Genomic DNA, 25,798 nt, shown 5'->3' on the forward strand with positions numbered 1-25,798 from the left:
ACTCTGGCCCGAGAGGTGAAGCCACTTCACCCTCAAAAGCCAGTGACCCTGGGCTGCCTGGTGCCCAAGTCCGGGCTCAGCGACTGCGTGGACAACAGTGTGAAACAGTCCTGCCCGCGTTCTGAGCCCATCTCACCGAGGGGTGACAGCAAGGGAGGCTGGGGACGGGCCCAGGTCACTCAGATGTGCCCAAGGCTGGTGCGCTCTGTGATAAGCGCAGTTCCCGTGCACGCTGGGGAGACTGCCAGCCACACCGAACCTGCCAGGCATCCTCCGGGGCACCTGGGCACCCCGGACCCTTGGCCCACTGTCCTGCTCCCTCCCCATCTGAAGCTCAGAGGAGAGCGCCAGGGTGGCCTTTCGTGCTGCTCCCCCAGGGCGGGCTGCCCTGGACCTCGTAGAGCCAACGCAACTGGCCAGCCCAGTGGCCGCTTGCCTCTGCCCGCTGGGGCACAGCCAGGCACGGCTGCATACACACGCACACCCCCTGGTACCTGAGGGTCCTCACGGAGATGCAGTACTTCCACATAAGGCTCCACACGGCGCTGCCGCCGCCCTTCATGCCTGGCTAGTGGGGAGTGGGCAGCCGAGGGCCCACGGCACTGCCCTCCGGCCCTGGTCCGCTCTGGCTGGGGGTCTGGCTCTCAGGTCGCTTCCTTCTTCATGGTGGGAAGAAGAAAGAAAAGGCCCAAAGCCTGGGGGCCTGGAGGAGGCGCTGGCTCCACAGGCCACCGCAGGTCCCAGCCACAGGCCGTGCTGTCCCCGGGCAGCTGCTTCAGACCCTCCTGGCTGAGCGGCCCTCGTGCACCAGACCCCGTGGCTCCTGCACAACCTTCGCCGGCTTCCTGCCAGGGGACGGCGGTGGCCCGGGGCCAGGGGAGCAGTGAGTCACTCAGGGCGGGCTGGGTGAGGGGCGTCCGCCTGGAGCCCAGGGTCTGGTCCTGCGTCCAGAGGCCGGCCTGGGACTGGGACTGGAGAGGCTGAGCCCGAGGAGGGAGGTGGGCGGGGAGGCAAGGGCGGGCCCACATCCTCCCTCATCTCCCCAGAGGCCTAAACCCAACACCCGCCCGCTGCAGCCCTAGCCCTGCCCACCGAAGCTCTGGCCAGGACACGGAGAGGGGCTGTCTGCTTCCTGGGAGAGCGCCAGCCCTCGAGGATCTCCGTCTGGTGGGGGAGATGAGGTTTCCAGCCCTGGCCAGGCCACCTCCCTGCTGTGTGACGAGCCTGGGGGTGGCTTGCCCCTCCTTGACCTCAATTACCTCCACCACCCCCCGCCCCCACCTCAGCCTCATGGAGCCCTGAGCACTGGCCCAGAACTGACTAACCAATTCTCCCAACTGCTTTCCGAGGTGCATTTGATCATCAGCTCCGTTTTACACGTGAGGGAAGTGAGGCACAGACAGAGGCGGTCAGTCACCGAGGCCGCAGACCTAGGAGGTGGCGGAGGTGGGATGTGAGCCGTGCGATGGGTTCTCGGAGCCCGCACTGGAGCAGCCAGCGGACGCCAGCTGCTCCGTGCACAGGTGGGGCAGGAGGAAGGTCGGAGGGCTGGGCCCCTCTCAGCAGTTGTGGGGTCTGGGCCTGAGCCGGGTTTGGGGCATTTCCAGGCAGGGCCCCAGCTGGAGCCTCTGCCCTCGCCCCCTGCCAGCTGCTCCCAGGCCCAGCCCAGGGCAGGCAGCTGGGGCTTCCCAGGCGAAGCCCCTGGGGACAGTGACTCACAGCTCAAGGCCGGTGCTCACAGAACCCACTTCTCCCAGCCCACGGCCCCCAGGAAGTCCTCCAGAAGGCGGCTGGGCCCAGACCCCAGCACCCTGCAGCCCTGAGCCTCACACCCAGTTGCCAGTGCCATCATGTCCAGTGGCCGTCAGGGCCCCCACTTCACCCACGAGGAAACCGAGGCTCAGAGAGGGGTATCACCTGCCCACAGACAGTCAGGGAGGATGGAGCTGGGCCTGACCGGGTCTCCGGGTCAAAGCCTTGTTCCGTCCCTGGGCCCCCTGCCCTGGCATGTGCAGGATGGGAGTTCTGTTGTGGATTCCAGCCCGATTCCCACAGTGAGGACAGCAGCTGCACGCTTGTCTCTCCCCCAAGCCAGGAAAGAACTTTTTATCTGAAAGGAAGATAGGCTTCTACAAAGGCCATGGCCTCCCTGGGGGCCTCGTGAACACAAATTCTCACTCTTCGTTATCAGACACCACCACAGTAGGCCCCTACCTGCCACAGGACCTCCTCCACAGCACTCTGGGCAAGTGGCTGCCCATCCTCAGCTTGAACACCCTTGAATACCCCCAGTGACAGGAACCTCACTACCTTTCAAAGTTGCACATTCCATCATGGGCCTCCACTGACCTAGGGAAACTCTCCTTTGGATAGAGCCTCCCTGTCACTTTTCATACTGGCTTTACTTCCTGTGCCACACAGAGCAAGGTCTCCCTTCAAAGGTCTATCGGGTCTGTCCTCCTACTAGTGGAAGTTTCCTCAACATCTTTTGTGGGTGGGGGCAGGCTCTGTTTGCACATCTCTACCCACCCCTATATTCACACATCCATTCACCCACCCACCTGTCCGACTAACCGTCCATGGACCCATTCATCCGTTCACATGTCCACACACATCTCCCTCCCTCTGTTCCAGCCATGCATCCGTTTATCCTCTTATCCAACCTCCCCATCGATCCGTCCATCCCCTCAGCCATCCACCGCCTCACTCACCCCCCCGGCCTGGGCCCCTGTCCCCACAGGGTCACGAGGCGTAACAGGTGGTGGCAGCAAGCTCTCCCTCCTCCTGCCTTCCTGAACCCTCCTCCCTGCCAGCCCTCGCCTCTTGCTTGGTCCCCAGGTTTCCATCCATGACCAGTCATGTCCCTGGCAAACTGGAGCCTTCTCTGTCTCTGCCCCATGCCTTGTGTGGCCCCCAGCCTCTGATTTCCCATGTCTCATGGGCCCTACTGCCCCAGGCTCTGGGGCAGACCCCCTGGTCCTGGGCTCAGCACTGACGCCCAGCTGGAGGAGTATTTGTCACAGGCTTGCTCTGTGCCAGACACCAGTCATGGCAGGCGCCCGCTAGAGGGGAGTACGTGGCCCTTTTGCCCTGGAGGTGATCTTAGAGAGAGTGCCATTTTTAAGACCAGAGGCCCAAGACCCTTGAGGGGGCCTCCTTCAAGTCGCTCTCGTCCTGGAGGACCCACCTGTCCCATCACCAAAAGCTCTGGAGGTCCTGGGCCCCATCCTTCATTCCTCCTCTTGGCTGTGTCCACCTGGTCCATCTCCTTTCCAACAGCACCGAGTTAGGGCTTCCCTCCCTCCACTTTACAGATGGGGAAACTGAGGCCAGGGGAGGAGCACGGCTTTCTCAGCTCCCAGGGAGTCACTTGCTCCTCAGAGGCTGCTCCTTGGTGAGGACGGGCTGGGGAGACTGTGTGAGGGTTTAGGAATCCCTTGGGACACAAGAGGAGCTCACCCCATGGGCCCACCCAGCAGGGGCCAATCCAGGCGCCATCACCCACGCTCTCCTTCACCGGTGGCCCTTGACGATCTGCCTTTTGAACCCCTGGCAGCCCCACTCCACGGCCATCACTCTGGTCCAGCCTCGTACCTGAGCTGCAGATGGCCCTGCGCTGGCCTGGTCCCGGCCCCAGGGCTGACGGCAGTGGAGGCTGTCACATGGCAGAGGGCCCGGTGGGGTGGCCTGGGGGTGTACAGGGGCTGTCCCACCGATTCCACACTGCGCCTGTCATGTCCCCTCTCTGCTTCCTCCATCCCCGAGGGGTGGGTGTCGTTATCCCCATTTTATGGATGAGGGCACTGAGGCTCCAAGTGTTGCGAGGTTTCCTGATGCCGACTGTGGCTTGTCCTCGAGAACGGGGGCAGACTCCTGGTTCACCTCTGAGGCCCTTGTCCCTACACGCATCGTCCGCTGAGCCTCAGTTTGTTCCTCTACGCAATGGGACAAGCCCCTCCCGGCTGTGGTGACAGATAAGAGCTACCAGGCCAAAGAACCGTGTGACCCTGGGTGTGAGACTTAACCTCTCAGGGCCATCTCCTGCAGGACCGGTGAGCCCCCGTCAGCAACACGTTGAGAGACCCTGGCACCGCTGGGCATGTGTGAGGTGCTCAGTGACTACTGTCCCCCCTCCCCGCCCCCGCAGGACACGGGGCCACAGCAGCAGGCGGGGAAAGGGCATGGAAACCTTCACACCCTCCGCTGGTCCCTCTCCCAGCCTCACGGCCAAAGCCAGACTCTGCGGAGAGCTGCCCGGGCCTCCACCCTCGGCCCAGTGACTCACATGGCCCACTGGGGGTGAGGTCACTGCCGCCCAGGCAGAGAAAAGGACACACCTGTTCCCTGGGAGACACCAACGCCACGGTGCACTTGGCCTGCGAGGGCTTCTGCTCGCTTGAGGGAGGCAGCAGCCCGGGGGCGGGGAGGGGGGGGCGGGCAGTGGGTGAGGACCAGGCCGGAGGATGGGGGCTGGGGGCGTGGCCCGCCTCTGGGGGCCAAGTGAGGGTCTGCGAGCCTCAGTCCAGCCTCCAGGCCTAGTGGGCTTTGTTCCCTCTGCTGGCATGGTGAGGGGCGTCCATGGTCTTAGGGTTCTGAACCCCCCCAACTCCCACCTCTGACTTAAGGGGCTACTCCACGTCGGCCTGCCTCATCCAGCAAATGGGCGCCCCCAACCCACTCCCTGGCGGTGAGCTGGGGGTGATGGGGTCTCTGAAGTCAGACCTCGGCCCCCTCCCCCTGGCTGGGTCCATGCGCAGCCTCTGCAGGCTCACCCTGCCTTCCGCCAGTCCCGTCCCTCCCCGACCCCCCATCCACCATTAGGGTCCTTCCAGCACCCTCCCCACTGCTGACCTCGCCAGGCAGGCAAGTCCCCTTCCCATCTGCCACCTGCACTCCACTCTGCTCTGGGCCATGGACTGCATCCGCAGGCACCCCATTTCCGGTGGGTGTGGCCAGTGGGAGGCATGGCAAGACCACAGGCGGAGGAGCTCACTGCCCCACCCCCTCCTGTCCCGCGCCCTCTGCAGCCACGGTGCCTGGTGCGTGGTCTCTGCGCGGGGCTCTCTCTGGGTTCTCGCAAAGGCTCCCTCGCCCGCCCTCGGGCCCAGGGAAGTCCCCCCCTCCACCGTTGCCAGCCCAGGTGCTACACCTTCCCCTTAACCCCGCCCCTGGGCACAGACCCCCACGGCCAGCACGCCCACCAACTCCTAGTGGACCCGCTGTTTCCGCCAGGTCTCCATACACTGTCCTTCAAGGTGCAACTCAAAGGCCACCGCCTCCAGGAAGCAACTGTCTGTTCGCTCCTTCATCCATTCCACACGTACTGATCGCCAGACACCACGTGAGGACTCGGTGAGGAAGACGGGGAGCCTAGGTAGGGGACCCTCCGGTGGGAGGGATGCCCGGCACCAAGCGAGCAGGTAAACAGAGATGACGTCGGCAGCGATCGGGGCCTCAGGGAAGAGAAACAAGGCAGAGCTTCTTGCCATGAGCTCACCCTGGTCCCACTCTCCCGCCCACATACCCCCCATTCGCTGGGCCCGAGCTGCGGCCTTGCTCACCCTGCAGTACCCTGTCTGTCCCTCTGCCTCTGCTCTGAGAGCCTGTGGCGGGGCGGGGAGGGGAGAACATGGTGACTCAGCTCTCTGCACATCATCCGAACCAGCCTCACAACAGCCTAAGTAGCAACAGTCCTTACCAGGTCCGTTTTCCACAAACTCACAAACCGCGGCTCCAGCACCTTGCCTGGGATGATACCCAAACCCAGCGCTGCCTGCCTGCCTCCACGGCCGAGCTCTTTCTCCTGCTTCAGGCTGAAAGCGAAGTGCGTCACCGTCAGCTATATTTGCAGACTCTTCCAGTGGTGCCCAGAGCGGCGCCCAGCACGAGGCCGGTGCTAGACCCCCCGTCAAGTGGGCTGAACATCAAAGACCGTAATCGTCCTGCTCCTTAAGCAGCGTGTGCCTTGTGGGGAGGGGACCCCGGATGCCTCTATTTTCCAGATGGGAAAATGGAGGCCCAAGGCTGCTAAGAGCGTTCGCTCACATGGGATCCTGAGTTCCGCCTTCTCCTCTCAGGTCCAGGAGGCCACTCAGGAGGCAGGTGTGGGGCAGAAGCCAGAGAAGAGTTTCACCAGGTCCATCGCGGGGGGCACGGGGGCCAGCGGCCAAGCCCCCGCCTGGGCATGCAGGGCCTCACTCTGCCTGCCAAGCCGAGGGGAGGCTGGAGGCGGGGGCAAGGACAGAGCGAGGACCAGGGAGCAGCTGCTGCTTGGACCCAGGTGGTGGCCCAGGAGGTGGGGACGAGCGATTGGATTCTAGAACCACTCACCAAGCAGAGCCAGCAGGGGCTGCTGATGGATATGACGGGGGGAGGGGGAAAGAGGCGTGGAAGGTGATGCCTGGGATTCTGGTCTGAACTACCGGGCGGATGGGGGCTCCACTGATGGCAATGGGCACACGGGGAGCAGGCACGGGGGGGTGATTGGGTGGGACAGAGTGGTGAGGACTACAAGTGGTCTAAGGGGAAAATCGTTGCTCTGTGGGAATGAAGGCTCTGGGTTTTCAGAAGTCAGAAATCCAGATTTTTTTCATAAAGCTCTTGGGTTTTACATGTTTGTGATAAAATCAAATTTAAAATGCCATGTGGGCTAATCCCGTGCCCACCAAATAAAGTACACCTGGAGGTGTCTGGCCCTCAGGCTACCTCTTGTACCCTTTGTTCCTTCCCCGCCCCCGTCAAGATTCGCAGAGCTGCCACCTCCTCCAGGAAGCTGCCTGTGATTACTCCAGCTCTAGAGGTGCCAGTGCCTCCTCACAGCACTGAAACCACCAGATTGGCAGTGACTTGAGGGTGGGTGTGGGTTTGCTTATCAATTTCTCATGCCCGCAGCAGACACTCTGGCCGAGAGCAGGCGTTATCGAATGAGTACCTACTGAATGATTATCTCTCTCCCTTGATCCTCCCACCTTTCATTTTGCAGATGAGGAAACTGAGGCCCAGAGAAGGGAGGTGGCCTGTCCACGGTGGGCTCTGGGGCCAGGGCCTGCTTGCTGTCCAGCCTGTTTGTCAGCTGACCCCGAGACTGGGCGAGCAGGAAGTATGAAGGTGATTGCACAATCTTACCAGGTTTTGCCACCCGAGGGAAAAACAAGATCCTGGGCAGCCCCTGAGTGTCCAGGGAGGGTAGGGAGCCCATTCCAGGGCGACGGGGGCCACCCACTGGGGTCAGGGTAGAGCCAGACCCCTAGGACTGAGCATCGCTGTGGGTGGCCTGGCTGTGGACAGAGGGACCCCCCCGAGGGCGGGGTCTGACATCAGTAGTCAGTTAAAGTGACGGCCAGCCCTCCCGGGCTCTCTTCTGAGAGTTCCGACCCGCTTCCCTTTTGGCCCTGCGAGGGCAGACCGTGCCAGGGACCTTCAGGGTCTGTGCTCAGATCTGCCATGTAGAGAAATCAGATGACGGAGGCGATGGAGGCCCAGCCCGGTTCCCAGCACTGGAAATGGAGAAACGGAGTCTCCGAGGTGTGCAGCGACCTACCTAAGGTCACACAGCCTGGGGGCAGCAGATCTGGTCCCGACGCCGAGTCCTGCATCCTTTCCAGGCTGCTGAGCTGCAGTGGCCCTGGCATCTTTACAAGCCACCCCCACACCCTTCTCCCCCACCTCGGAGTCCTCATCCGCAAAACAGGGAGAGAAGCAGAAGCCGCCCCCGCCGTGCTCTGTGCACATCAGCGCCCCTGGGGGCCGACGCTGTGTGACCGTGCTTGTGGTGCGTGGTGCTGTGTGCAGGCTCGCGACTACACAGCCACACTCTTCTTAGCTTCTGGTCTCTGAATGGTCTGGGTGCGGCAACCTTTCCAACCTCCAAGGAGACACATCTCACTTTCATCCAAGAGAAATAACACCTAGTGGTTACTGGGTGCTCACTGGGGCCAGTGCCCTACGCGTGATGAACTCAGCGAATGCTTAGGTTCATCCTATAAGGCAGCTTCTATTATTATCTGCAGGGCGTGGAAACCAAGGCACAGGCAGGTTTACAGACATGCCCAGGGTGATACAAACAAGAAATGGGAGAGCGAGGATTTGAACCAATTCCGCTCCCAAGCACCCGCTATAACCACCATGAGACACGGCTGTCCTAGTACGGCATGGAAGTCCTTCTCAAGGTCTAACCTGAATCCCCTTTGCTGTGGGCTGTGCCCTTCCCTAGCTCCTTCTTAGGCGAAGGGGAAAAGCTCCGCCCATGTCCCCCATTCTGTGCTGAAAGGCCTAAGTTCTTTGGCCCCTGGCTCCCAGCTCCCTGGGTCCTGGCATGCGGGCCAGGTTACCCCAAACAGGAACCCTCCCCTTGACTCTGTGTGTGTGTGTGTGTGTGTGTGTGTGTGTGTGTGTGTGTGTGTGTACAGAGGCCCGGTGAGGACCGCCCCACCCTGGGCCAGGACCTCACCTCCTCACTTGCTTCCCTGCACCCTGTTTCCCAGCGCCCAGCCCTGCTGGGGCGAGGCCCTGCCTGAATCTTCTCCGTCGCTCATCTCCGTGCACAGGCAGTTCCCAAGGCCCTCTCCGTGGACGTTATAGCATGTAATACTACTTAATGCTTTCCTTTAAGATCAACTGGTTTAAAAAGCTGTACCCTAGTCTGATCAAGCTTCTAGGTCTAACTCCCAGGTTGTAGGAACTACAGGAGACAGAGGGACAAGCTGACGGGCGGGCAAAGCCACGGCATCCGGTGGAGGCACGTGGTTCACGGCGGGACTTTAAGCCAAGGGACTTGAAACCGGCTTCCAACTAGGTTCAAATTTGCAAGAATGAAAAGTTAAAAACAATGCACAAAATGCCAAACGCACTGGCTTTCGCCCCTGAGTACGGTTATTTCAAAAGGAAACTTTAGATCGCTCCCCTACGTGGAAAACTAGTATCGCTTGCTGTAAGTAGAAGGTTACCATGAAAACAAGACAGTGCGATCCGATTTCAGGAGGATTCTGTGTCCTGCCAAGGGTGCCTTGCAAACCTGCCCACCTCTGTTCCGAGAAGCCCTGGGCGAGAGGTGAGCGCCTGCACTCTCGCCCTGGGCCCACCGGGGACACTGGGCTGCAGGTAGGTCCCCGAAACACCTTTCCTCACCTTCCGCTTTTCGTGCATCAGGGAGGGAGGGGTGGTGAGCGTCGGAGCAGAGCCCCCCTCCCCGCCCCCCCCGCAGCCACAGTCTCCGCAGCAGAGAGGGGCTCGGTGGGGACTCAGCCTCGGTGGCAGCCTGGGCCCTTCTGGGTCACACAATCCACAAGCTCAGAGCTGGGGCACAGATGAAGAAACTGAGTCCCAGGCGGGGCAGGCACTGCCCAAGGTCACATGGAAAGTCTGGGCGGGAGGGGGGACCAGGAATGACAAAAGTCCAGGTTTCCTGACCTTCATGATCATGGAACCTTGTTCACAGGTATTCATTGAGTACCGACTGTGTGCGAGGCACAGAGGATGGGGGGCAGGGGTGAACAGGACAAAATCCCAAAGAGCTGACACTTAGAGGCGGGGGACAGAGGACAAAAGCTAGGCAAACGAATGAGATCATTTCCGATGCTGCTGAGGAGGATAAAGAAACCAGGCTGGAGGGCGTGAACGATGGCGGGGAGGTGGAGGCGGAGATGCCACTCAGGCTGAGGCCCGAAGTGCCGGGAAGGAGGGAGGGGGAGACCTGGGGCCAGGGCGCGCCAGAGAAGCAAGAGCCTGGGCACAGGCAACCAGCCCTCAGCAAGTCCTGACTCTTTTCAAACTTTGTATTTTGAGTTAATTTCAGACTTACAGAAAAGTTGCGAGAAGCCTACAAAGAATTCTGTACACCCTTTGCCCAGATTCCCCCCACGTTAACAGTGTATCCTACCGTGTTCCTTCTCGCCATACGTGTGTGCGCACACACGCACACACGCTTGCGATCGGAATTCTCTGAGCGTAAGTCGCCCCCCTCGAGTCCCTGCTACGTTGACGTGTTCCCTGAAAACAAGGACGTTCTCTGACATAACCGAAGGACAGTTCTCAAAGTCGGGACATTCACATTGGTTCAATACTGCTATCTTATCCTCAGATCTTATTCAGAGTTGCCAGCTGACCTAGCGGACGTCCTCCACGGGGAACAGCCCCTGATCTTAAGCCTCTTTTGCAAACATGCCGAGGGAACTGTGTTCCCAGGACGGCCTTTAAGGAGAGCACCAGTCCGGCCCATTGGGGGTGGACCATTCATCCCACGGGCTGGCTGGCTCAGGGCCTGTGTGTTGGATCCTGAAGCCGAGGGGAAATGAGCACCGTATACACACCTCTGTATTTCTGACCCAAGGGAAAAAGTTAATAAACCTTTAAAATGGAAAAAGTGATTATGAAAAGAGCCCACTGGTACTCGATCGCTTCGCACGTTTCTGTCGGCCCTCATAACCCACCCTGCAGGGCACAGGTTGCAGCCCCTTGAAATGACCGTCCCACTGCACAATGACGCAGGGCTGTGAGACAAACAGCAGCCTGTCTTTATGTGCAATTTCCATGTTTTGTTGGTTGCTTGATCGCTGGATTTTTGGGGGCCACCTTAAATTCCACACCCAGGCTGAATGCCTCACTCGCCTCACCCAGATCCCAGCCCTGCCCACCCCACGCCACACACGTGGGCGCTGCTGCCGGGCACATACTGAGCGCAACAGAGACCCACAGTAAGCCTGAGAATGGGTCCTTGTACCCACTTCACGGATGAAGAAAGGGAGGTCCTAGAGCAGTCTGCCAGTGCTGCCATCACAAACACCATAGACTGGGTGGCTGAAACCACAGAAATGTACTGTCTCACGTTCTGGAGGCCAGGAGCCAAGGTGCTGGCAGGGTTGGTTTCCCCTGAGACCTCTCTCCTCGGCCGGCACGCAGCCCCCTTCTTGCTGTGTCCTCACATGGTGTATGAGGGTTCTTGAGAAAAAAAGAACCATTAGGATGTACGTGTGTGTACATAACTATATACACACGTGTATATAATTATTTATTATCCACACACACACACACACACACATATATAAATACACAGATATATTTATTCACTATAAAGAATTGGCTGGTACTGCTATGGAGGCTGACAAGTCACAAGATCTGCAGCTGGTGAGCTGGAGACCTTGAACTTCAGAAGAGCTAGGAAAGCTGATGAAATTCTTCTAGTCCTAGTGCCAGGAGGCTTGAGATCCGGGAAGAGCCAATGTTTCACTCTGAGTCCAGATGCTGGGAAAAACCTATGTCCCAGCTCGAGGACGGTCAGGCAGGTGTAGTTCCCTCTTATTCAATGTTTTTGTTCTAGTCAGGCCTTCAACTGATTGGACGAGGCCCACCCACATTGGAGAGGGCAATCTGTTTTGCTCAGTCTAGTGATTTAAATGTTAATCTCATCCAGAAACACCCTCACAGACACACCCAGAATAACGCTAAGCCAAACATCTGAGCGCCCCAGGGACAGTCAAGCTGACACACGAAATTAACTGTTAGACATGGTCGTCCCTCGGTGCGTGTCTGTGTCCTAATCTCCTCTTCTTATAAGGACACCAGTCCTATTGGATGAGAGCCACCCTAGTGACCTCATTTCACCTTAGTTGCCTCTTTAAAGGCCCCATCTCCAAACACAGTCACATTTTCGGGCACTGGAGTTATGGCTTCATCATATGAATCTGCCCCCATAACAGGCCCTGACAGGAGAAGGGTCTCAGCTCACAAGCACGCAGGCCCGGCTCTTCCCTCCTCTGAGCTGCCTGGACACGTGGAGCCCCTCAGGCAGGCTGACCCATCCATCCGATGGCTGCCAAGACGTGGCTGAGGTGCAGACGGTCACTCAGTATGGATTAATCTCACGTGCTAAGTCCGGCAGTTATACTGAAGGCAGGAAGTGTCTGTCAGGGGAGCCCAGTGGGGTCTCGTCCAGGCAACAGCATTACCCTGAATAAACTCTCCATGACCGTAACACCCGTCTCCTGCCACCCTCTGGCACCAGCGGGACCTCGCTAAGACACAGAAGGCCTCCAGCAGCGGAGAAGCGGTCATTCGGAAGTCCGGAGCCCTGGAGCCCACCCACGCCTGCAGCGTCCGCTTTACACGCCCTCTAGATGCACCTGGCAAGGACACACTGGTGTTCCACCCGAGGACATTCGTTCCTCTCTCCTGGGCCAGGTTCAGCTCCGGCTGCTTGATTCTTAAACATTCACCGATTATTCGGCCGAAGATAAGCTGCTCAAGGCCCCCGGCCACTGGGTCAAAGTGAGCCTTCGGCGTATTTCTCACCCACGCCGCACTCTGGTCCAGCTGGAGCGCCTGAGCCAGGAGGACACACTTTCGGGGAACAACGGGCATCCTGCACCGCCCAGCACGCCCAGCCCTTCCTGCCCGCCCCACCATGGCGCCTGGGGACCGGCCCTCCCGCACGGGGTGCAGTGCCGCTGGAGCCCCTGTGTCTCTGGTTGGCCTCACGGGATCTCTGTTGCTCACCCCCAAAGACTCTGTCCGATACAACGCTCTAGCTCCACCACCCTCACTTCCTCTCCATGCCTTTTCTGCCAAGGGTACTGCTTCCCTCTGTTGGTGGGAAAACCCCCTTCAGCCCTCAAGACCCATCTCTGCTCTACAAGAACCCCTTCTGGCTTCCCCAGCCGAAATGCTTTGCTCTCTCTCCTGAATGACATTCACGCTTTCTTTGAACTTACTTCATTAATGAAAAGAAAACCCCCCATTTACCCAGAGCCAACTGTTTCCCAGGCACCCTCACACCCATTGGGTCCTCTTCCTAAGTCCATTTCAGCTCAGGACCTGAAGGTCAGAGAGCAGAAGTGACTGGGGTGTCACTGTGCCCTGAGATGGTCCCAACTGTGATGTTCTAACAAACAGAATGCAAGGGAAGTGACGCGCTGGGACTTCTGAGGCCTGGTCATAAAAGCTGGCATGCCTTCTACTTGGCACTGTCTGCCCACACCCCACACCCCAACCTGCTGTCTCTCTTTTTCCCGGGACACTTGGTCTGGGAACCCGGCCACCATGCTGTGAGGAAGCCCAGGCCGCGTGGGGAGGTCCCGTCTAAGCGTTCAGCTCACAGCCTGCAGCAGCCGTGAGGTGAGTGGCTAGGTGGGCAAGGCCTCTGAGGACCCAGCCCCCAGTCTTCAAGAAGCCCCATCTGATGCCGAGTAGGACAGGCCCCACCTAAACTGCAGACCTGCGGGAAAAACAAACACTGTCATCGTCTGAAACTACCGTAAGCGTGCGGTAATTTGTGACGGAGCCACAGCAGGCGGAGAAGCTGCCCAGAGCCAGAAGGGGCTAGAAAGTGAGGATAACAAGTGCGGCTGGGCCGCTTCGTGGAGCTGGTCACGTGGAGTGCACTGACCACATCTCCCCTCTGTGACCTTAAGAAGGTCACTTGCCCTCTCTGGGCTGCCGTTTCCTTGTCTGAAACATGGGGAAAAGAACAGTATCTATTTCAGGAGGCTGTTGAGAGGACACACGGAGACACCGCGCGCGCAGCATTCGGCACTGAAACGAACACCCACGGAAAGTAACAGCGGCCCTAACGATGATCTAAGGGACCGGCCACATCGGATCCCCAGCCAGCTGATGTCAGCGCCCTCGCTGGCCCCTCAGGTCACAAAGCCTCAGGGGCTGATCCTGCCGGCTGGGAGCAGACGCCCGGGCTCCAGCGTGTGTGCGGGCACCCTGCAGCCTCCGACCGGCCCCGAGTCTCTGTGCCCAGCTTCCCGGGCTGTGCGCTCAGAGCTGCCAGGCCTCCGCGTTCACTGACTGTGGCTGAGGTTGGGGAACCCTCTTCAAAACGAGTGTCTTTACAGTGTTTTCCATACACCTGGCCTCTGTTATTTCCAGCAGAAGGGGCTGGTGAAACCTGCCCATCAGGGAGCAAGTTGACAGCTGGTCTAACCGGAACTAGTCCTACATCTAAAAGCAGATGGGGGTACCCACCACGTGCTTGGAGGGGAGGCGCCAAAGTCAGGGTGCGGGGCAAGAAAACACGGAGTTACAGTCACCCTTGAAAATTCGTTACCACGGAGGACCCGGAACTACACAGACCGAGGGAACGGCACGTGCTGTCTCAGCTTCCACTCCAGGATGCCTGATGCTGTGCAGAGCTGGGGTGCACACCCACACCATTTACAGTCTTCTCCTCTCCCGTCCTCTCTCTCTTTCTCTCCTTTATACATTAAAAATATCATCCGGCTTTTAATACCAAGTGTAGGTAAGAATGTAGAGACACGGGACCCTCACTCATTGCTGCTGAGGAAGTGCACTGCTACACCACTTTGGAAAGCAATTTCGCAAAGCCCAGTAAAGTTGAAGGCACTCACATACCGCCCTGGTACAAACCCTACACACACCACACGTGTGTGCAAGGAGCGAGTGAAGGAACCTCCCTTACTGCAGCCCTGCCTGGAGCATCAAAAAAATGGGGAACCACCGGAATTATCAACGACAGAACAGTGGAATACTTTACACCAACAAAAATAAACATGAGAACTATACACAGCCACGCGGATGACTCTCACCAATAAAATGTGGACTGACAAGAGCAAGTTGCATCTTGAAGAGCTATCTGAACACCCATGTTCACGGCCGCATTACTCACAAGAGCCAATAGGTGGAAGGCACACATGTCCGTCAGTGGATGAAGAGATAAACTAAATGTGGCCGACACACAGAATGGAATGTTAGACAGTTTTGAAAAGGAAACAAATTCTGACACCCGTTACAACATGGATGAACCTGAAGGATATTATGGCGAGTGAAACAGGTCAGCCACAAAAGGACAAATCCCGAATGACTCCACTTATATGAGGTCCCGAGAGCAGTCCAATTCATAGACAGAAAGCAGGATGGGGGGTGCCAAGGGCGGGGGGAGCGGGGTCGGGAGTGAGTGTTGAATGGGGACCGAGTTTCAGTTTGGGAAGATGAAAAGGCCCTGGAGACGATGGCGGTGATGGTTTCACAAAAGTGTGAACGTACTTAATGCCACCAACCGGTACACTTACAAATGGACAAGATGGTCACTTTTACGTTATGTGTATTTTACCACAATTCAAAAGTTTGGAAAAGCAAGTTGTAGGTTATGACACCATGCATGTAAAGTTCTAAAACTTGTGGAATGAGCTTTGTGTTAGCCAAATTATCAAAATGTGCAGGTGAAACACAACACATGGGCAGGGTGGGGGCACTGCTGCTTAGGTTTAGCTCTGGGGGGATCGGGGTGAGACAGGATTTGAGGGAGGCCCACAGGGGCCGTCCACCGCGTCATAACAGTTTATTTCTGAAGCCAGGTGACGGGTATACCACTCTCTACCTTTTCTTCCCACCTGAACTGTTTCACTAACCAGAGTGCCCTGAGGTCCACCAGGCTCTAGGGCCTGGGGAGCGGGCTCTGTGCCTCCCAGGATGGGCTCTGGGCCACAGCTAGGGGCTCTGCGGAATGGCCATCGCCCCAGGCACAAGGCAGAGGCGCCAAGAACTTCCTTTGCGCTTTCTAGTTGAAATAAGCATCTCTGCTCCTCCTGGAGCCTCAGCCTCTGGCAGGGCTCCAGGATTATTCTACATGAATTTAAGATCACTAATGAAGAATAATTAACAGCTTCAAGGGAGCCTGGCACACCCTGTGTTTAGAAGTGGTTAATTATGCATTGTCTGCAAAACACCCTTTTCATACTCGAAAGTTTTGGGTCGCTGTTTTAAACAATGGAATATGGCATCAGGAAAAAAGCCAAGTGGTTCCATGTGCCAAGTTCCTGGGGTTGCATCTCTTTGGACAGAGGTGACCACGGCTCCCTAAGCCCCCTACGTGAGGTGCCTTAAGTGCTTCCCTGGCACTGACACTGTCAATCCCCCGGAGGGGCCATGGCAGGTGGGCTAGCTCCTCCCCCACCGTCGGCGAGCAGTCGGAGTCCCGCCAGGATGCGGTCTGGCCATAAAGCTGGAGTCTCTCGTCCACCTGACTGACGCATCACCATTATTTGTGAACACTAGTCAACGTAAGGAGGACTGTCCCCAGCCCATAGCATCTCATTTGCCAGTCGAAGCTCCTTGGCTGGCCCTGTGCAGCCTGTGAAATCCCTCGGTCCCCCTGACAGACCATGTGACTCTGGGCCAGCCACTTTTCGCCCATGCGTCTCTATTTGTTCACCTGGAAAATGGGACAATTACATCCTCCCCTTCACGGGGTTGGTGGGCTTAGAACGATGCCTCCCACATAGCAGGTACTCTGTGAGCCTCTGCATCGCACTGCCCACCCGGCCTCCCTTTCTAACCTCACTGCCTGACAGGCACCCTACACTTCAGCCTCATCTGTGACCATTTCTGAATCACGCCAGGCTCAGTCCTACCTCCACACGTTTGCTCATGCTGCGCTCCCTGCCTACTGTCCCTTCCTTATCTGAAAAAATCCTGCTCCTACGTTCAGGCCCAGCTCAAATGACACCTCCTGCAGGAAGCCCTCCTAGATTTCTCCCAGGCCAGACGGCCTCCCTCATACTGCTGGTATCTTTGTGCCACCTCTATTTATCCCCCATCCTCAACTTTCATGGCTTGTTAGTGGGTCTCTTTCCCCTTGTAGGCTGGGAGCTCCTTGAGGACTATGTCCCATTTGTCTTCCGGTCACAGTTGGGCCTTGAGAAAAGAGCACCTGCTCTGAACAAGAACCTCCCATGGTGGGAGGAGCCGAGGGGGCTCTCACTGGTTGGCCTGGAGGCTGAGCCAGGTCTCTCACAAGCACCACGTGACTCCCAGAGGGACTCTCAGCTTGCTACTCCCACCCTGAGAGCCCCTCTGGGCTCCCCACTGTACAAAGCGGGAGGCCCAGCCCCTGGTCCTAGACTCAGGTCCCCAGCGCCCCTCTCAGCTCCATGGCTTCTCACCACCACCCAAAGACACATGCCCTCTGAAAGCCTCTGGGGTTTTTCACACGCCTTTCCCTCTGCCTAGAACACCCATCTCCCCTCCTCGGCCCAGCCAACTCCTGCAGACACTTCGTTGTCTGCTCAGCTGTCACCTCCTCCATGAAGCCCCACATCCAGATCCACTCCTCCTACCGTGTCCACCTGAGCCCCCGTGGGGTGGGGACATGCTTCCTTCATCCCTCTCGCCTCAGGACCCTGGCACACTCCTCTCCTGAGCTGCGGGGCACTCGAGACAGAGTCCACCTTGGAACAAGAGAGACCTGGGTCCAAATCCTGTGGCCACACTTACGTGTCTGCCTGCCCTTGGGTCTCACCTGCTCAAAGGGGGGCTTCGACGCCCCTCTTGCAGTAGGGCTGAGGATTGACCAGAGTGTAAAGTGCACCCTCGGCAGACACTTAATAGCTAACAGCCAGAACATTCCAGGTGCCCCAGGCCCACGGGAACAAGTTCCCAGGATGGTGGGAAAGGCTGGTCCACCCGCACGAGTGGAAGACGCCCCGGGTGCAGCCGGTGCTGATCAGAAGCGGGGTAGGCCTCTCTCCCTGGCACCCACCCAAGAGCGGGGACTTCTTTTCTGAGGCTGCTGTGAGACCCTCAGGACCTGCCCCCTTCGGAGAAAGCCTTGGAAGAGAAAAGAAAAGTTCCCACACTTTCCCAGAACGGCTCGCATACTAATAGCCACGGACTTCACAGAGTGTGAAATCAGGAAAAACTAATTCCCTCAGGATAGCCGGTATTCTAACTCCCTCCTCCAAGGCCTTTAATTACAGGCCGTTGAAGCCGCCCTTCCTGCTGGCCTGGGCACCGGTGTCCCTCAGCCAAAGGGTGTGTGTGGACAGAATGCACGTGCGGAAGACACTGTCAGTTTTACTAACATTCGGGGTCATGCCCGCATCGTTTCAGGGAGTAGTCCCCAAGTGCCACTACCCGTCAACAGGTCCAAATCCCTAAAGATGGGGAAATTGGGGCTCAGAGAGGGAACGTGACCTGCCCAAAGTTACAAAGCAAGCAGAGGGACTTGAACTTTGGTCTCCTGACTTTCGCACCAGGGATACCCTCATTCTGCCCAAGTAAGGCAGATACCCTCATTACTCCAAGTGTGTCTCAGATCTCTGCTTGGGATGGAGGCCGTCAAACCCCTTAGTCACATGAGCCGCCGGTGAGGTCAGAGGGCATGGACCCCGGCACGGCCAGGCCAGGGTGGAGGGTGCCCTCCTGTGGGGTGACAGTGCTCCAAGCAAGTCCGCTCCAGGGCGATTCTCAGCAGCAAGGAACAATGAAACTCAGCGCGTGGTCACAGAGCACTCGGGGGTGACCCCTTCTCCGCAGAAATGCTACCAGCTTCGGGGCTGGAGGGAGAGGAGGGGACAATTGAGCCAAGTTGCCCAGTGGCCCAGAGCAAACGCCAGCGGGGGCCCTGCCCCAGGACGAGGAGGACTTGTGGTCGCCAGGCAGGGGACGGGCCCGCCAGCTCGGCTGCCCCACGGCAGAGGCCCTCCCGGGGCACGTACCTTTTATAGACTCCGTGCAGCGGCTGCAGGCACAGGAACTGCCAGTAATCCAGGCAAAGGGCCTTGAACTTGAGCATTTTCGCCTTTCGGTCTCCTGCCGGACCCCCGTGGCACCTCCACCGAGACTTGGAGAGGGGCTGAGGGAGCTGGGGGACGGGCCGCTCCGGCCACCCCGGTCCCCGCTGCCACAGTGGCCCCACTCACATGGCCCGGTGCTGCCAGCCGCCCCTCCAGCACAGCCTCCGATACAAAGAGCAGCGCACACAAAAGCCCAGTGACTCCTCCGTCAGGCTTGCCCAGGCAGCCTCAGGCTGCCGCCGCCGCGGGGGGGTGGAACTTCTCGGGGCTTCCCCGGGGGTCCCCGGGGCAAACGGGGGCAGCCCTGGCTGTGCTGAGTGGTGGGGGCCCCCGGCCCGTCATCCTGGGGGCCTGGATGCTGGGGCTTCTGACGGTGGCTCCGAAAGCTCCCTCTTCCAACTGGTCCCCAGGTCCCCAGTGGCTGCGCCGGACCTGGCCGGGCAGCGGCCCTGCCGCCTGCCTGGCCTGAAGTGGCCGAGGCTGGGAAGACCAGGGGTGTGGGGTGCAGGCAGGGAGGGGGCGAGGTGACAGATGCCGGCCTCCTCGCCAGGTCAGTTATGTTTGGCGGAATCCCTGCTCGGCCCCGAGAGCGGAAACTCACCACGTCGCCACATGGTGCAGTGGGAGCCGCTGTCTCTGAAAGGCAGCGGAGAAAGACTGACAGGGCCACCGTGGTTGCCTGGGTGACAGGGACACATTGATAAAATCTAAAATGGAACCTCGATGACAGCCGCTCATTGGCTGCCGGGAGGGGACTCCCGACGCCGGGGGGGTGGGGGGGGTGGGGCTGGGCTGAGGGGCCGTGGCCAGCGGGGCATTGTCAGGCAGGGACGGGGGCCACGGGCAGAACGGGTGGCTCTGCGGCCCAGGACCCAGCGTCACGGCGGCCAAGCAGAACCACTGGGCCCCTCCTGGCAGGTCTGGCTTCTACTCTGGGCACCCTGCGGCCCCTTCCCAACACACTAGCCACAGGGATCTCAGACGTCCCTCTCTGCTCTACCCGGTGCCCCTGCTGCTCTCAGAATAAAGGCCAAACTCCCGACTGTCCACCGGCCCTCTGTGCCCCGACTCCTGCCGACCGTCTGCGCTCTCTGAGGCTCCTGACGCCCAGCCCCCTGGCTCCCGTCAGGTCCCTGAAGCCACCCTCTCTTCCAGGCCTTCCGGGCAGTGCCCTTGGCCAGAGGTGCCCTCCCCGGCCCCTCTGCACCCACCGGATGCTACCGCCAGCATCACGTCCGAGCCCCCTGCACGCCCCACCCTGACTTTCTCTGCCAGACATGCCCTCCTCTGAGATGATCCGTTGACTTACTTATCTGCTCCAGCCCCCAACTGCAGCGCAAGCATCCCGGCCCTGCCTGGCTCAGGGCAGCACCTGGCCCACTGCAGGCACTCCATCATTTTGTTGCAGGAGTGAAGGGTCCTGGAGAGCGGGACGGAAGGGTCCTCCTGAGCACACCACACTCACCCCGCCTGCTACTTGGGGTCCCTGGTCTTCTCAACACTGTTGACAAAGCAGTGGTCCCATCGCATCCTTGTGAGGAGGGCTCGCTCCCCCTCCCCCAACCACAGATGAGGAAACAGAGCTCAGAGAAGACCCCATCACCGTGTGTGAGGGACGACGTCCAGGCCCATCGGCCTCAGACAGGAGTGGCTGCCACCAGAGTGCTGGGCCTGCGTGTCCTGCGCCGGCGGCCGGGCATCCAAGGCTGGGTGCGGAACCGGGCCTGATCGCAGCACCCCCCGCCCCCCGGCAAAGCCAAAAACGAAGTCACCGGCCTCAGGAGGGAGTCTCCTCCGTCCGCCATCTCGGATGCGCTGCTTCTAGAGCAGTGGCTCTCCCCCCGGGGCGATTCTGCCACCACCCCGTGCCCCAAGAAACAGTGGCCATGCCTGGGGACACCATGGGTTGTCACAATGGGGAGGGCGGCGCTACGGGCCTCTAGTGGATTTAGAGGCCGCCAAACACCCCACAGTGTACAGGACGCCTCCCTCCGCCGGGAGTGATGCAGTCTAGTGGCTCTGCAGGGTGGCTCGCCGTGGATGGCAAGAAGGGAAGGACGTTCGCGTTGGCTCAGTCGAGCGGGGAGCGTGAAGCCCAGTGAGGGGACGGGCACGGACAGCATCATCAGGACGGCCGAGCTGGATGCAGCGTGGGGCACAGTCCACCAACCCAACCCGGGGAGAGGGGAGCTACTGCGTGACTGCGCTGGTGACGAGGCAGGCGAGGAAGGAGGGCAACATGGCGGTCTGCCGAGGGTGAGGGGCCTGTCTGCCAGCCTCCCTGAAGGGCCGTCCGCCCTCCCCCAACAGGACATCAGCTTCCCTCTCACGCCTGTGGCAGAGGAAGCCGGCTGTTCCTTTGAAAGGAGGCAATTACTGGCTGGGACCTTTGTTTCTGAATTTCCCAGGCTGTAAGCAGGCCTCCAGAACCTCCGTGGGACTGGCCACCAGAGCCCGAGGGCCGGCTTTCTCAGAGGCTCCCACAAAGCAGCAAAGCCAGCGGCCTCGCTGCGCATAAAGGGCAGAGGTCAGGAGGCCGTGCCGGGAGGGAGGGGGCGGCTGGGTCTGGCACCAACAGTCCTCTGGTCCTCGGTTTTCCTCATCTGTGAAATGGGAACACTAAGCTGGGCTCTGCCTGTGTCCCAAGGGGATGAGGACAGCTCTCACGTAGCACCTGCTGCCTCTCAAACGTGCCGGGCACGCTCCACCTCCGAACCTTTGCACTGGCTGTCCCACTGTCTGACGCTCCCTACTCCAGATAGCTGCACGGCTCACCCCTCGCCCGCCTTTCATGCTGCTGTCTGGTTAAACGGCGCCGCCCCCAGAAGGCCCTCCCTGACTACCCTCCCATCACTATCCCCTTTACCCTGCTTTATTTTTCTTCATAGCACTTGTGGACAAGAAATGTTGCTGGCACTTCAGTAAACAGAATGCTGCGGCCATCAAGCTGTCAGCCACTGCAGCAGCCCCTGAAGGTGCACCCCGAGGGGATTCGAGATGGAGAAAAACAGGACACCCGCCCTAGGCAGTGGAGATGCGCATCTAAGGAAAAGTTTCTTATTATTCCTGTGGGACTCTTGCATTGTCCCACACGTAGAAAAGCCCTAAAATCACTAACTTGAGATGTCTGGGCTTTTGTGATTAGCAGTCATCTCTGACGGTAGAGCACATCTTTCCCCGCAAAAAGCCCTCTACCTCCTGGCTTCTCCCTCCCCTCTGGCAGCAGGTCCCTCAGGGCTGTCGCAGAGGCTGTCTCCCAGGCCACAGTCCTCAGTGAGGTCCAGATAAAACATAACTCGCAACTTCTGGGCTGTGTGCTTTTCTTCAGTCGACACGCTTGTCACCACCTGACATATCGTATTAAAACCCGATTTCTCTGTCCGTTTGCTGCCTGACACAGTAGCTCTGCAAAGGCAGCAGGACAGGTCCCTGTGGTTTCCTTATTCCTCCCACACCCGCAGATGCTCAGGAAATAATGGCTGAGAAGCAGAGGGGGAAGGCAGAACCAAGGGGCCCTGATGTCTTTGCTCTCTGAAGGTGCAGGGTGTCATTGCCTGTGAGGTCAAGTGTGGCCAGCCTCAAGCAGCGGTGGTTACTGTGGCCAACCCCTGACCATGACCGCCATCACTTATGTGCCCGAACTGGAGTGAGGCCGTGGGTGTGTGTGGACCCACGTGCAGAGGGACGGTGTAAGGGTCCGAGTGCCGAAGTAACGGAGTGCGCAGATGTCCGGGAGTCTGCGTGTGTGTGGTTGTGCAGGAAGTGTACACACAGGGGCGAGGGGTGTGCTACAGCATCAGGCAGTGTTCACACCAGGATCTGGGTTCAAATCCCAGCTCTGCTCACCAGCTGAGAGTCCTGAAAATGTGACGTCTGTAAAATGGGCCTATAGTCCTGCGCGGTCGTGCAGACGTGGGACGCTGCCAGCTTTCTGCCAACAGAAGCGACAACCCTTACCGCTATGTGTGCTGTGGCCGCAGAGCGTCCGTGTACGGGGTTACATGAGAGTGTGAACGTGTGTGTGGAACCCCCGATTCTCCGTCCTCCAGCAGTGCCCCTGAGGGTACCCAGCCCCGAGCTGCTCAGGGAAGCCGTGCCTGCGTGCCCACCCCCAGCCCTTCTCACAGCCTCAGCCGCCTCAGGCATCTAGCTGGTCGCTAGACCACCTCATCCCCATATAGCGCCTGCCACCCGACAGCTGGGGCCTGGCCCCTGCTTGACGGCTCCAGTTCGGGGGCGCGCTGCCTTCATGCAGAAGCTCCCTCTCACCGAGGCCGAGCTCCCCAGCGGGACTTGGGTCTGCCATCCGCCTGCCCCCTCGCTTTCCAGGCCCTGGGTCCACATCCACTTCTCAGGGCCTCATAAAGTCTGCCCTCTCCTGGGAGCGGGCACCCCCAGCCCACTTCTAGTCACCCCCGTGTGTAGCGCAGATGTCCCCTCCCAGCCCCCGTCCATGCCAACCCCACTCAGGACCAGCTGCCCATTCCTGGTCTTCCATGCCCACCTGCTGCCCCATCCAGGGGCCTCCCCTACTCCAGAGTCTACAGCCCTTCCTTCTGAAGACGTCTTACAGAAACATCAAGATACAAGACCCTCAGACCACCATCCCACCAAGTACTTCCACCAAGTACAGTGTGGAAACTGATACACACTGTCGGCTTCTCCCTTGGGCTGCAGGCTTGGTCGTCATGGGAGCCACGGCTGTAGGCCAGCCCTCGGGGGACCACCAGCCTTGAATCTCGGAGGAACTATGGGCTGAGCCATGGTCCAGGAAGGACCACTTCTAGCTGGACTTGTTCTCAGGGGATGTGTCAGCACTATCTCCGGTCCCTGGGGGAATTTTAGGGCCAAATGGGGGGCTAATTTCCCCCATGGCCTCTTGGGGCCGACCCTGGGTGCTGATGGGGAGAGTGGGCCAGTGGTCCTGAGCAGGTCCAGGGCGGATGGTACAACAGTACCTGTATCGGTCAGTGGAGAGTCTGCTTCCGGTCTCCAGGGAGCTCCTGAGGTGGCAAAAGTGAGACGGGATTACCGGTGACCCCAGACAACAAGCCCCTCCCCGGGGGGCCATGCCAGCGCAGGCCATGCTGGGTGGTCCCAGGTCAGGTCCTGGGGTAGGTGAGCAGCCCTGGGGAAAGCCTGTGGCCCCCGCATGCAAGAAACCATGTGCTTTTTCGTCCTCTGACAGGTCAGCCAAGACACCGCCCTGTGCCCACCCCACACGCCAGTGCAGGGGCTCAGTCCCAGGGGGCCCTTGGCAACGACAAGTCCAACTGCTCCCTGTTCAATGGGGACGCCGAGGCCCAAGGTCCCACAGGGAGTCTCCCAGCGGAGGCTCTTTGCAGGCAGAGCTGCACCCTGGGGTGTGGCCTGGGCCTGCCAGCTGGCAGGTCTGTCCACACCCCCCGACCATAGACAACCCCTTCCCAGCATGAGCTGGCCTCTGCCCCCTCATGCTCCTCTCATCATTCCTGCCCCAGGGCCTTTGCACTTGCCGTTGCCCCTGCAATGGAATGCTCTGTCCCCATCACATTTGACAACTTTCCAACTCCAGGAGGCCTTCCCTGTCTATAGCGGCCCTCCCGCGCCCTTCAGTACCCTCGCGCCCGACTCGTTCTCTTTCAGAGCCCCACGTGAAACAGGCCGAGTCATCTATCTGTTTGCTCATTCACTCCCGTCTGCCCGTCAGGGTCCCCTCCTGAAGGCAGGGCCCCGTGTGTCCTGGTCATTGTCCCACTGAGGGGACCGGCCATGACGGTGCCTCCTTTGACCTGTCACCTGCTACGAACCTGGTCAGAGGCGGGGAGGGCAGTCAGAGGTGGGGGGCCCCGCTGAGACCCCACAGACGCCCGTGAGGAAACAGGCTCCGAGCAGGTAAGTGCTGTGGGTCCCCTGCTGTACAGACTGGGTGGCACGGAGACTCGGTGTGTTTGCCTGAGACCAGCATGTCCTCCCCAAAGAGGCCCGGACCGCGGGCAGGGGCCAACACCCCCATGCCGGGAGCCCTGGCAGAGAGGCTCGGGGTCCTGCTGTGGGTCTGGGCTGCGAGCCAGCCCACCCGGGGTCAGATCCCACCCCACCCCCGACCAGCCACGCGCGTTTGGTACAAGCGCCTCTCTGCTCAATGTCCTCATTTGTAAAACAGAAACGAGAGTACAAAGCACCTGTGGGCAAATAACTGATCTGAAACGATGTCGAGAAACGCGAGCCTCTGCTGGTTCTGCTTGGCGCCATGCCCGGTGACCGAGGCCTTCGGGCCTGGGGTGCCTTCCACGAGGGGGGGGCCCAGCTCCCCGGCACACCCTGTCCCTGCCCTCCTGGGCAGCGGCTGCTGTGACACAGGACACGCCCCTGGAGGCGGTGTCATTGGGCTATACACCTCTCCTCCGATGCCATGCTGCTTCCCACGTGGGCCACAGCCCTCCGGCTGTGGGTGCCCTGCATGCCTCTCCCCACCCAACATCCAGAAGTCCAGGGCACCTGCTCCGAGTGGGCCTGAGCTTGGCACCGTGGGCCTCGCCCTTCTGGGCTACCGCTGGGAGCCCACCACGGGTCATCTGAGCTTCGGCCTCGCTCCCTGATCCTCCTTCCACATCCCCGCACTGACCTGTGATTCTGCTACTTCCTGTCCGGCTGAAGCATCGTTGGTTGCCGGACCCCACGTGCAGCAGATGGGATGCCCCAGAACCTGCCTCAGGCACACCCCATTTCTCCAGCGTCAGCTGAAGAGGCCACAGACGGCTCCCCCCTCCCCTGGAGCCAGAGCCCGCTTGGGGCCGCACACCATCGGCTCAGCGCCTCTGCCTGCGTGTCAGCAGGCCTGGCCGGGGATCACAAAGAACAGAGGACATGAGGGATGGTGTCAGGATGCCCTCGAGGCACTTTGCTGGACTGTCACTGCCCTGTGCCCACTCTGGGGTGGGCAGCGGCTTTCGAGGATGGAGAGGGCGGGGCTGGCAAGACAGGCCTTCCCTCCCTCCCAGGCCAGGAACCGTGCTGGGACCTGTGCTGGGAGAGGTGAGGAAATCTGACCTCCTGGAAGCCCCAAGTCTGGACAATCCCCCAGCTGGCTGCCCAGACATGGACATGCCATGCGAGGTAACACCAATATGATGTGACAGGGACACAGCCAATGGTGCTGGGGTTCCTGGAGGGAACCCCTAGCTCCAGTCCTGCTCTGACTACATCGTGATAACACGGCACCATCTCGTCCTGCTGCAGCCAGTCCACCTAGTGGGTGCTAGGTTCTTTCTCCAAATGCTTCC

At 59.6% G+C, this 25,798-nt stretch overlaps 1 protein-coding gene across 1 annotated transcript in view; it reads right to left on the reverse strand.

Annotated features, from left to right (window-relative positions):
* IQSEC1 (IQ motif and Sec7 domain ArfGEF 1) overlaps window positions 1-25,798 on the reverse strand; it is a 327,675-nt gene that overhangs the window by 110,148 nt on the left and 191,729 nt on the right. The window contains exon 3 of the mRNA XM_065885744.1: window positions 23,492-23,536. Coding sequence (XP_065741816.1) covers window positions 23,492-23,536 — 45 coding nt within the window. The remainder of the gene's footprint in view (window positions 1-23,491; window positions 23,537-25,798) is intronic.

The sequence above is a fragment of the Phocoena phocoena genome, chromosome 10, assembly GCF_963924675.1.
Source record: "Phocoena phocoena chromosome 10, mPhoPho1.1, whole genome shotgun sequence".
NCBI lineage: Eukaryota > Metazoa > Chordata > Mammalia > Artiodactyla > Phocoenidae > Phocoena > Phocoena phocoena.